At 43.4% G+C, this 12750-nt stretch overlaps 1 protein-coding gene across 1 annotated transcript; it reads left to right on the top strand.

The window, feature by feature from the left end:
* The first annotated feature begins 5071 nt into the window (after positions 1 to 5071).
* On the top strand, positions 5072 to 6497 carry LOC128737029 (elongation of very long chain fatty acids protein 4-like). The gene is made up of 5 exons (XM_053831574.1): positions 5072 to 5292; positions 5349 to 5539; positions 5596 to 5839; positions 5895 to 6031; positions 6094 to 6497. Exons 1-5 carry the CDS (start codon positions 5235 to 5237, stop codon positions 6346 to 6348), a joined length of 885 nt encoding a protein of 294 aa, XP_053687549.1. The 5' UTR covers positions 5072 to 5234; the 3' UTR covers positions 6349 to 6497.
* The last annotated feature ends 6253 nt before the right edge of the window (positions 6498 to 12750 follow it).

Here is a 12750-nt window from a genome sequence, read left to right as displayed (position 1 = left end):
GATTGGTTCACCTTCTCATAGAACTTGCGCGTGTCATTAACCCGTAACAGTTGCTAAACCTCTGCACGACCTTGGGGGGCTTTTTCCTTCTCAGGATCGTAGTCAACTAATTACGCGCTCGGTGATAATTGGCCGAATTCTTCCTCATCGTGGCAACGCTTAGATATTTTTTTCAAGCTCTTTTTTCCTTTCTGGCGCTTGCTGGAATTCTCTGTCAAACCAATTATTTCATTCACTCGGGGCCAGGTCTAATCGTTCCTTTTTTCAACCGCAGCCACACAGTCGTGCATTGAGATTCTCATTGTCTGTTTAGTGCTGGAATACGAACGCGATGCATGACGCAATCAGCAGTTCGCTCAGTCATACCTCAGATTGTACAGGAAAACGAATGCATTCTGATAGCTTTTTTTACATTTACGTTTCGGTCAAGTTTCCTTTACCGTTTCGAGCACCGAATGAGTGCAACACAGTCAATTGAATGGCAGACATAATACACGAAAAACGTCGGTCGGATGCCGGCGACAAACCTTAAACCTTCGCATAGTCACCTCACTTCTCTGACGGGCGTATTGACCTTACAGGCCCCATTTGATTTGTGACTGTACAGTCACCTAAGTGAGCGGAGTCACCTGGGTGACTTTGAGAATGGCAAACGGTGCTTTCACCTAAAAAAAATTACGTGAGGTGACTGTGAGAATAGGGCGCTTTTACTGTGGGTAGCCGATTTAGAAACAAAAAGAGAGATGAAAAATACTTCGCCTTATACTTCCAGTCAGTTTGCAATTCACACTCTTCAATATTTATTTATTTCTACAGAACATCCATCTGAATTTTTAAAGTTTTAATAAATGTGCGTCAAAGTTATAAAATATTCGATCCTTTTAGTTTCGCGACGAATTTCTGCGTTGTTTCATTAAAATTAAACAATTGTACAACCATTTCGAAGGCCCTAATGCACGCGGTAATCGGTTCCTGATAACCAAATGATGTGCGGTGGTAAGTGGTTTGTAGCAAGCCAGTTGAACGGAGAGTACGTTGAGAAGCGCGGAAGTTCAGGAGAGACAGAAGTATCGGTGAATCAACATTACCATTGATCAGTTTCGCTATAAACATTGCTTGTTGCCATTTTCGACGGCGCTCGAGTGTATCGATTCCGAGTAGATGGCAGCGATCCGGATACGGTGGCAGGTTAACGGGGTCACGCCAGGGAAGCTCACGTAGTGCAAGTCGGACAAATCTTTTTTGAATACGCTCAACCCGCAAATTCCAGATCAACTGATGTGGAAACCAAACTAAATTGCAGTTTTCCAGTATTGGACGAACTAAAGAGCAATAGACAGCTTTCAGGCAATGTGGATCTTTGAAATCGCGGGCGATTTTGGAGATAAAACCAAGCTGGTGTGTGGCTCTTGATATCAATGCGGCATGATGTAAGTGAAAAGTGAGCTTCGCATCAAGAAGAACCCCGAGATCACTTACACGGTCGACTCTCCTCAGTTGCAAACCGTCGACGTGATAATCAAACAAAACTGGCTTTAAAATGCGGTGAAACGTCATGATCTCACACTTGCCAATACTGATTACGAGCCAGTTTCTTCGACACCAGCCAACGAAATCATTCAGCATGTGCTGCAGACGGAGGCAATCATCTATGGTTCGAACTACCAGAACAATTTAAGGTCGTCGGCATACACCAATTTGCAGCCAGATGCGAGTAACAAGGTCACGTCGTTGAAAAGCAGCATGAATGACAGGGGTCCCATATGGCTTCCCTGCGGAACTCCTGAATTATTAGTAAATTCCGAAGACATGCATGCGCCGAGCTTAACGCGTAAGATTCTACCTCAGAGGTACGAACTAAACCATTGAACGAATCGACGAGAACCACCAAGTCGCGATATTTTACACAGAAGGATTTTGTGATCAATACGATCGAAAGCTGCTTTTAGATCAGTGTAAATGACATCGATTTGTGCCTTCTGCTCCATATGCGATATACACGACGAAGTAAATTCCAGCAAGTTAGTACAAACGGAGCGACCTGGGACAAATCCATGTTGAGAGGTAGAAATGTAATTCTTTGTACGGGAGCGAACCACGCCACTCACTATAATCTCGAATAGCTTGGAGCCAGCCGACAGACTAGTGATGCCACGGTAATTTCTACCGTTCTGCCGGTCCCCAGCTTTTAACACCGGAAACATAAAAGGTTGCTTCCATATTCCGGGAAATTTCCCTTGCGCAAAAGACTTGTTGAAGATATAGCATAGTGGGATTGCTAGCATCTCAGTGTATTTAATAAAAACGACAGCAGAAATTCCATTGTCAAGTCGATTAAACTAGCTGAAACACTCTCAACCGTGATCTCGGCTTCGGCTTCGATTTCGGAAGCAATTCGATCGGCAAACACAGAGGCGAAAAATTTTGCAAACAGCTCGCATGAATCAAGCTCTGATGTTGCCTCAACATCGTCCAGACAAACATTCAATGGAACGGAAGAGCATTTCCTTTTAGAGTTAACGAAGTTCCAAATGTTCTTAGGATTTCGACGAAGATCGGTCTGCACTCGCAGAACATAAGATTTGTACAGAGCACTGTTCAGCCGACGGTATGCATCACTACAATATTTAAAGTTCAGCTTCGACAAGTTGGTTTAAAAACGGCGATATTTGCGCTGAGATTGTTTTTTAGTCGCTTTAGTTCACACAAGCGAACAGTGCTCCACGAAGATGAGCACGGCGCTTCACAGTAGGTAGATTTGAATTCAGCCATTCCACAACAATATTAGAAGCACGCAGTCATGTCATCAACGTCAATGAAATCACGCAGGAACTCTCAATCAAAGTTCGACAAGTGATTTGTCAAAGCATCAAAGTCTATCTTTCGATAGTTTAACGATCTCGTTTCGTTATCCACACATACACGAGCAGCGCTGTTACAATTGGCAGTTGCAAGAGGAATTGAAAGAGGCGGGTGGTGAGGATCGACAGGAAGTAGCGGGGCGATGCTACCCTCAACTAACAATCGATTATCAGAGGAACAAAACACTAAGTCCAGCGTACGCCAACAGAAGAGATATGTTCTTCAATTACGTCGATGATCTGGCTGCGATCGGGAGTTATATATACGCCACACAGTAGCACGGTCGTGCCTCTAACACTAGCCTTCACACAAATTTGCTCCAGATTTTTTCCACTCACTGTTTCGATGACTGAGCTGGGATGACACTGCGCTACAGCAACCAACACACCTCCAAAGCTGGATTTATTGCTATTGCAGGGACTACGTTCGCAACGGAATACAGTGAACGGTGACCCAAATAGTTGGAGGAGGTTGATTCGGTCGTCGAGGCCAGTTTCAGTCAAAATGATGATGTCTAGATTACATTCGCAGGTCGTCAAGAAAAGCTCATCGATTTTCGTCCGTAAGGCCGCGCACATTCTGATAGAGGATTCGGATACCATATTCGTAGGTGACATCACGCTGCAACATAGGGTCATTCAGTACGGGAGGAGCAAAACTGTCAGAAAAATACTCGCCTCTGGTGGAAACCCGAAGGTTTCCACAGTCCACAGAAGAACGCATTGAATTTAAAGCTCCATTTGCTCCATTCTCGACTGACGGTATACGTTTTTTGGCAATATGAACGCAAAGCGGGAGAACTACTCTTGGTTTCTCTTGAGCGGCCACATGGGTTGTAGGGGCTCAGTCTTCGTAAGTGGCTGATTGACTGGATACTAAAAAAAAAATAAAATACGGCTACGTTTTCACGCAGTCACAGTCAACTTGCGATCCCTTTTCAAGCCCTGCTCGGACATTCTTCACCTTGCATCACGGTTGCGGTGTCATTGATGGGCGATCATGTCCTGCTCTATTCGTCTACGAGGGTCGAAGCCAAGGGCTTGCGATGGGTGCCATGTTTTTGTTGCCAACATCTCAGCACATCTCGACAAGGTTGGCAGCAAATCTACCTGTCAGACGGGCGCTATTTCTTGCATTTCTTGAAATAGCGCCCTTCGTTAAGTCGACTGTCAAACACCGTTCGTTAAGATAGGGACAGCACCCCGCTGGTCGAAGCACCTAGCTCCACATAGGAATACATAGAGCTTCATCCAGTAGGGCGCGTAGTTCTCGGCAACTTGCGGGTTGTCTAATTCCCGAAAGTTTAAACGACGAGAGCGGCTTTGTCGCGAGGTGAATACCGTCTACTAGGTAATGATCTGTGTCGATATCCGAATCTTGAAGGGAGCGTATGTTGGCGAGTTTCGAGATAAACCGGCCATCGATGAGAATATAGTCGATTTGGGTCAATGTTCGTTGGTCAGGTGATTTTCTAGAGATTCTTTCCAGCAGGCTTGGCAAACACTTTTCGCTTCGATTTTACTCTTTTGATTACTGCACCTCAGCGAAACAGAATTTGAAAAAGTGATGTATGGGGCATTTGTAGAGCTAGTAATTATCTATGATATTGCAGACGAAAGTAAAGCCTTATCTTTAGTATTTACGGTGCTATAAGGCTGCCACCCTGTTGGTAGCAAAAAGAGCGCTTTTTTGCTACCAACGACTTTGCAGCTCTACACCTAACTGGGTGATGCAGACGAAAGAGCGCGGCACATTGTGCCAACCTTATGACCTATTTGCTATCCTAATCGCACAGTGCTAAAGTTGTTTTGGACGATATTTTACATGATGTAATACAAATAAAAGCTATTGACTGCTCCTCTTTGTGGGTTGTTGTTCTACTGACTTCTAGTATGTCGTTGAGAAAAAAATATACCTCACAGTAGGCTCTTTACAAACCGACTATGGAATTTTTATATAGAAGGAACACGAACCATTCATCCATGTCGCCGATTCCCCAATCCATCCGCCTAAATAGCAAGAACGTACTGTAGAACACAAAGTAACTAAAACCGTTGCCTCGTTGCATAAATGCATAGCTAATAATGACCGGCCGAATCCAATCGACAGTTTGGTGCTATTGTGCTGAAATTAAAATGCTGGAAACAAATGCAACTCTAACCTACTATCAAGATGTACTAGCGGTCGTCGTCACACCGTCCCGTCCGAGCGACGTGTGGCGCTGGCAGTTGTCACAATGACGCGACATTTTAATTTTCTTCAGTACCGCACTTGCAGGCCCGTAGGAGTTAGTGTCCAGTTGTACACGTGATTCGAGTCGATGCGGATGCATCAAACCGTTAAGGTCTATAGACTAGAGGTTGTTGGCGAAGATGTTGGTTCTACGGTATTTAGCTTCTTTCTATCACTATGTGAACTACGAAGTCAGCGGTAATTATTTGTTGTGAATTGCGATTTGAGTGGCTTTAATTCTAATGCATCCACAGATTCACGTGTGAGCAATTGGTTGTTAATGGAAACCCCATGGCCCGGTCTGGCACTGCTAGGTTTCTATCTGATGTTCGTCCTCAAGTGGGGTCCGAAGTGGATGGAGAACCGGAAACCCTTGAAGATTGACCTCGTGATCCGTGTGTATAATTTGGTGCAGGTGTTCATTTGCTTTTTCCTGTTTGTGGAGGTAGGGCTTTGATACTGTGAAAATAATTCTTTATTTCTAACGGTGATATGTCGAAGGGCTGGCGATTGGGATACATGCGAGATTACAACGTGCTCTGCCAGCCGGTGAATTATTCCAACGATGAGGTGCCCCTGACGATTGCCCGACGGTGTCACATATATTTTCTGGTTAAAGTAATGGATCTTCTCGATACCGTATTTTTCGTGGTGCGGAAGAAACAGAATCAGGTTAGCTTTCTGCACGTTTATCACCACACGGGAATGGTGATGCTTTCCTGGAGTGGAGTAAAATGGTTCCCAGGTTTGTAGCTCGTGATGAACGATAAGCCTCTTGATTAACCGCCAAAATGTTTCAGGCGGCCACGCGGTGTTCATGGGATTCCTCAACAGCTTCGTCCACGTTGTCATGTATTATTATTATTTCCTCACATCCGTCAGTCCAAAATATAAGGGAAATGTTTGGTGGAAGAAACACATAACTCAACTACAGATTGTAAGCATCGAATTTTATTAAATTATGCATTTATAAGACGTTACATAATCTATTTCTTTCAGATCCAGTTTGGACTCATCTTTCTGCAGTGGTTCGCGCTGATTTTTCAACCGAACTGCGAATTCCCTAAGTGGCCGCTATTTGTGCTTCTACCGCAAAATCTGTTCATGTTTGCACTGTTCCTAGATTTTTACTATCAAGCATACATTAAAAAGAAACCTACCACGAAGGTTACAGAACAGAAAACAATCGAAACGAAGACCGCTCTTCAAACAATGCATGTCGAAAAAGCTATGATTAGCATTCACACAGATTAGCAGTTCAACGTTTCATCGTAACTATAAGGAAGTGCCGTAGCTGCTAAGTCTGATTAGCAATTAATATAGCGATATTCTATGTTAGAAAACGATGTTGTGTAATTTATTTTGAAGCATTAAAAAGTGTTCATGTTATAATTTCGTAACTCCAGAAAGTTGTATTTGGATTTATTTTTGCACTCTCGACCACGACCTGCGGCTTGACCCAGACCTTACAGAATTAAAATAGGAGTTTCAGTAATGTCACCAACCGAACGCGACTGCTCATTTGCAATTCGAATGCAACACGTGAATATAGCTTTTTATTTGCTTTTGCGCAATGAATTAAATTGATAAACAGAACATAAATCGATTCATTTGGTATTTGAACTTATAAACCTCATTTATTATTCGATCAGCGGTATCGGCAAAAAAACATTTAAATTTCATCAGCATTTATTTCTCTGCATTTGAGTTTGTACCACTTCCAGGTTACTGGAAGTACCCCTCTAATTGATTTATGCATTGACATTGAGTTTTTCGAACTGACTATACGATTGACTATTGGAACATCAACTCTTCAGGAGGGACTTAGGAAATATTTCTAATTTTATTATCATCCAAAGTGTTTCCCGAAAAGTGCAATGATTGGTTACAAAAACTTCTACCAATTGCCTCAAAACTATACATAGTCTAGTCTGTCGTGTTAAAGGCTCCGAAAATGGAATGAATCGTTCGACCAAACCCGCTCTGATCGGAGTCGCTATTGTGAATTTCACATCTTAAGGGGTTTGATCTGAATGTAGAATCGAGGCGAATATTTCTCTGCTAAACGTTTCAGTAGAATTTGTAGGTAAACGGTAAGAAACCAAAACTGTTCGTTTCTACTAATTATTTATTAAATTACATACACGTTTATCGGTTTCCACTGGCGAACTCCATGCTCGTGCCAGCTTCCAATCAGTGAAATGTCCAAACTTATGATCTTTCTAGTGTATTCTCGTGGTCTGAAAGACGTATCACGAATGACAACCTCCAACACTTTTGCCAGACATAGTAATTAATCAAGAAGCTATATTTCTAAGATATCTATCTTGGGGAGCAAGCCGTAGAATGGGACGATCAGGTAATGCACAATGTATATGTGAAGGACACTAGGTGAACAGCCCCGGAGAATACAAAATGATTGGTTTGATGGGGATTGCCAATAAGCCAACAAGGTGGAGAGAAAGACAGTTGCTTGGAAAAATTATCTGAGCTTTACCATTAGGGGGAGAACTTGACGAAATACCGACGAGCTAGGAATCAGTTGGCCACGATCTTGAGTAGTAAAGAGCACCAAAAGGAGGACAGAGATCGTGAAGAATTAGAGTTGTGCACGTGCAAGTTTTACGAGAAGATGAAGTAATCTCGTAAGGTCTACACACTGACACCTGACATGTGTAGGGACGAGGGAGGGAATCTAACCACAAACGAGCGCGAGGTGGTCGACAGGTGGAAGCAGTTCTTTGATGAACACCGCAATGGCGAAGTTACACAAGGAGGCGAAACGGAAGTTAACCTAGGAGTGCCCATGGAAGATAGTAATGTCTCAGCACCTGATCTCCAAGAAGTCAAACAAGAAATCGGGTTGCTGAAGACCAACAAAGCCACTGCTAAGAATCGCCTATCGTCATAGCTTTCTACTGGGTTATTTCCAAGATTTGTGAGAAAGGTACCAAAGAAATTGGTTGGTAAATGGTTGGATAATGCGTAAACCAGACCCCACTGTGGTCCCTAGCCTTTTATCTAACAACTCCTACCCCTACCTCCACGTGGTACCAGCCGGAATACGAGCAACCTTAGCGAAGATCGGGTGACCAACCCCGGTTCAAACTAACCCAAGTAACAACGGTAGCTGAATTGCAAGAGCAATGGCTGTTTACGGGTTGGTTTAAGGCGATCAAAGCTGCATAAAGTAAGCACTTAAATAGTGTTTAAATAAGCGATGTTTAAGCTACTTTAAGTTTTTCAAACCAGTTCTCTCCCAAAAGTTGATAGACAAGCTTAATAGCGGATTTTTCTACTAAAAAATCTGCTACTAAACAGCCATAAACATCAAACCGTTTTACGGCTGCTTAAAGGTGTTAAAGTGTAGAGTGGAAGTTTTCATTAGGCTCACAGCTTTCAAACTACTGTAAGGTTGCTTAAAGGTGTTAAAGTGGCTTTACAAACTTCTTCTAAGTTTTCTTTCGACTCACAGCACACATACTGTCAGAGCGTAGAATTTCGCAATTCGGCTGACAGCAAAAGTTTGGCAGTTATCGGCATTATCGACTGCTTCACGCTAGGCGGGCTAGGCTTCAGGTGTAAAGCTATTCTTACTGTCTGTTCTGCAGATGCAAATGGGGCGGATCATACGGTGAGTGCTTATGGATCAAAAGATGGCGGGTTCAATTCCCGGAAAAAGACATGCATTTTTATAATTAGCTAGCTCCTTAATTATACGAATTAAAGTTATTCGAAATTAAAAATATCGCGTTCGAAACATGTTTACAGCAAAAAAAAGGCTGCGTTCCATTTTTTTTAATTTAAAAATAGATTTTTTTTGGCTGCATAAAGGTTGCCGAAGCGTTGATTAAGCGACTGGCAAAGCAGATTGCAAAACTATTCTCGTTCTAAAAATAGAATTGACAGCATTGCGCAAATTGGCTATTTAAAAGCGCAAAACAGTTTCTATTAAGCTTCATTGCAGCTTCGAAAGCAGCCATCAATTAGCCTGAAGCTTGATAAAATCACCAGATTTAGATGTTTAAGAGCTGAAAAAAGGTTTTTATTTCTAAACCTAAACCATAGATCAGCCACAGGTTGAATAAAATCAGCTATAAAAGCGTTTGATCAGCCTGAAATTGTTACTTGGGAAGGTCGTATATCAACAGGGGAAGAGGCACAGTGTTGTGTCGATACTGTAAGATGGCAGCCCCATCCCGAGACTCGGTAGCGTAAGTCTTAATACGGCTACCTATCTAAACCCAAAAAAAAACTAGCAAGAGTCAAGAAATATCTTCTCGGAACATTCGGCATGGACCAAGGCGACGAAATAAGGACATGGAATGGAGACTTGGTACCTGGAACTACAGATCGCTAAATGAAAGTTTGGCATCTGCAGGAGATCTGTCGCAAAGTCGAGAAAGTGTGGAGGATCCGTGGCGGTAAAGCCCAATTTTTCCAGAGTGGTGGAGCGAGCTGGGAACGGACTTCGTAGTGCTGGGCAAAATGCAGGATCGCGTAATGGACTGGAAAGCGATCAACGAGAGGATGTGCGTGTTGAGGATAAAAGGCCGTTTCTTCAACTACACCATCATAAACGTGCATTGTCCACACGAAGGTGATCGGCCCCATAGTCTGCACACCGACACGAACGATAACGGCCAGCGATGCATCAACTTTGCAGCTTCCCGAGGCTTGGTGATCAAAAGCACCTTCTTTCCCCGCAAAGATATCCACAAGGCCACCTGGAGATCACCTGACCAACGAACCTCGAATCAAATCGACCATATTCTCATCGAGGGCCGGTTTTTCTCGAACATCACCAACGTACGCTCTCTACGGAGTGCGGATGATGACTCGGACCGCTAGCTAGTAGCAGTACATGTGCGCTCGAAACTATCGACGGTTTATATCTCGCGACAAAGTTGCCCTCCTCGGCTAAACATTCGGCAACTAGACAACCCGCGAACTACCGAAAACTACGCGCGCGTACTGGATGAAGCTCTGCCTCCCTCTGTGGAGCTAGATGCTTCAATCCTCGAAAACGGATGGACTAAGATACGCTCGGCCGTCAACGAGGCCGCAACCGCGGTGCTAGGTGTGGAAACCTCGAGTGCATGAAATGATTGGTTCGACGGGGAATGCCAAGAAGTGATAGAGAGGAAATAAAGAGCTTGGAAAAACTATCTGAGCATATCCACGAGAGAGAATTTGGGCAAGTATCGACAACAGCAATTCCGGGCTAAAGACACCCGCAAGTTTTACTAGAAGATAAACCAAACTCGCAAGGCCCCCACACCAAAACCTGACATGTGTAAGGACGACGGAGGGTATCTAATCACAAACGAGCGCGAGGTGGTCGACAGGTGGAAGCAGTTCTTCGATGCGCACCTCAACGGCGATATAGCAGCAGGAGACGCAATGGAAGTTAACCTCGGAGTACCTACAAACGACAACAGCGTACCGGCTTCCGATTCCGATCTCGAAGAGATCCGGCGAGAAATCCCCAGATAACACAAAATCGTAATAGAAAGTTCACATTAAATCGTTTTCATGTCAATTTCACATTGGAATTGTATAATGATTAGAGTATGTCAAATCGAAGTGAACAATAACTTGTTTTGCAGTCGTGCGTGTCTTCATATACAATTCATGACTGTGAATTATAAAGCAGGATAGACAATTGCAATATTTGATTATCTCTTAATAATATATTCAGGAGTATTTAGTTGCGTGTTATAAAAACTGCGCAAAATAGAATTACAAATAGTTGTCAAAATTTTCGCACGTATATCGCCTCCACTTTGGTACAGATATGATTTCGTATACCTCAGTTGCAATCGAGATATACAAACCAAATGGTTTACTGGGTCGGTCTGCTGAAGAATAATAGAGCCACCGGAAAGGACCGACTCCCGGCAGAACTCTTCAAAATGGCCAAGAACAGCTAGCAACGGTACTTCACTTGCTGATTTCAAGGATTTGGGAAGAAGAGAGTGGATGGAAGGCGTAGCCTGTCCCATCGACAAAAGGGTGACCGGCTAGACTGCTGTAACTACCGCGGCATTACACGACTGCGACGCGACGCGACTTCGCTCACAGGTTGCTAAATGCACACTCCTAAATCAGGCGAAAAAGGGCGCCCGTTTAACTACAGAGAACAGACATTTAAGTTCATGTAAAGATTTACGCAAATGATGTGTAAACTTTTGAACAAGACGGGCAAGGTTTGGCTGGGTAGGTTGTCATTCCAAAAAATTTTTCTCGAAAAGTGGCCAGATTTTGCCAGATAGTATCCATATAGGTATTGACAAGAATTTGTTCGAAACTGTTGTTTTGCAATTGTGCATGTAACGTGACGCAGAATTCTTAAAGCGAGAAAAATCAGCGACTCTCTTATCCGAGAATAGTTTTGAACGTTTCAGTTGCTACGTTGCATCAGTTAGTTGCTGGCAATTCTTTGCATAGTTTCTATAGTCAAGCATTACATTTAGATTAATTTCTCTCGAAAATAATGGGCAAGACAAGGCAGGAGGGACCCGTAGTGATGCTAATGTTTATTTGACTGTCAACACAGTATAAGGCAGTGAGGTACAAAACATTTTGATACACTAAGCCGGTTTAGTGGTGTAATTGGTTAAACAACACGCTCAACTGCAGATTGGGAACTGTGAGTTCGACTCTCACCTTCGCTAAGTGTATATTTTTGGCCTAATATCAAGAGTTTTCAGTTTGCCTGAATCTACATTTTTCACATTAAGCATTTATTCTTCCCCAACATTAAATGCACAGTTCTACTTTGGGCGAAAAAGGGCTGAACATATAAATAGTTGCAGCAAAAAAAGTCGCCTCGCGTCGCAGGTCGCTTGCACTCTGGCGGCACCCTAAGGCTCCGTACAGAGTAAACGCGACAACGACGCGACACGACTTCGCTCTCATGTTGCTATTTCTTGCTGTAGTTATACGCGCAGCCCTTTTTCGCCCGAAGCAGGATTGTGCATTTAGCACAATGAGAGCGAAGTCGGGTCGCGTTTACTCTGTACGGGGCCTAAAACTGGAGCAACAAAAGTCGCGTCGCGTCGCAAGTCGTTTGAACTTTGGCGGTTACCTTCGAGTAGGGCCTATACAGTCAAAAATGATGATGTTCACCTTAAGCGTACCGCCCGGAGTGCAAACGACCAGCTACGCCACGCGACTTTTGTTGCTGCAGTTTTAGGCCCCGTACAGAGTAAACGCGACACGACTTCGCTCACATTCGTTTAAATACGCAGCCCTGCTTCCGGCGAAAAAGTGCTGTGTATTTAAATGATTGTAAACGACGTCGCGTCGCGTCGCTGTCGCGTTTACTCTGGCGGTACCCTTATGCTTTGCGCTTTTTCACGCGAAATATATGTTCAGCCCTTTTTCGCCCGAAGTGGAACTGTGCATTTAGTTGTAGCGACATGTGAGCCAAGTCGTAAAAAGTTATATTGGTCTCAAATGTTTCGAAAAGGAACAAAAACCTATACCTACAAATTCTGAAATTTACGAAGCAGCTAAAAGTTTGTATATTTAAACAAAATAAAATTCAATGCTGACATTCAGGACAGTGGGAGACAAAACAGGAAAATATTTATATTTAACGGCTTATATTTACCTTAAATATTTTCAAACACATCCACGCCGTACAAAAGC

The sequence above is a fragment of the Sabethes cyaneus genome, chromosome 2 (genome assembly GCF_943734655.1).
Source record: "Sabethes cyaneus chromosome 2, idSabCyanKW18_F2, whole genome shotgun sequence".
NCBI lineage: Eukaryota > Metazoa > Arthropoda > Insecta > Diptera > Culicidae > Sabethes > Sabethes cyaneus.
The sequence above is the reverse complement of the archived record's forward strand: the minus strand, read 5'-3'. Positions and strand labels throughout refer to the sequence as shown.

Coding starts and splice junctions, on each gene's coding strand:
- LOC128737029 (XM_053831574.1), top strand. CDS start 5,235: ATGTTGGTTCTACGGTATTTAGCTTCTTTCTATCACTATGTGAACTAC. Junction 5,540..5,595: donor GCTTTTTCCTGTTTGTGGAG/GTAGGGCTTTGA, acceptor GATATGTCGAAG/GGCTGGCGATTGGGATACAT. Junction 5,840..5,894: donor TGGAGTAAAATGGTTCCCAG/GTTTGTAGCTCG, acceptor AAAATGTTTCAG/GCGGCCACGCGGTGTTCATG.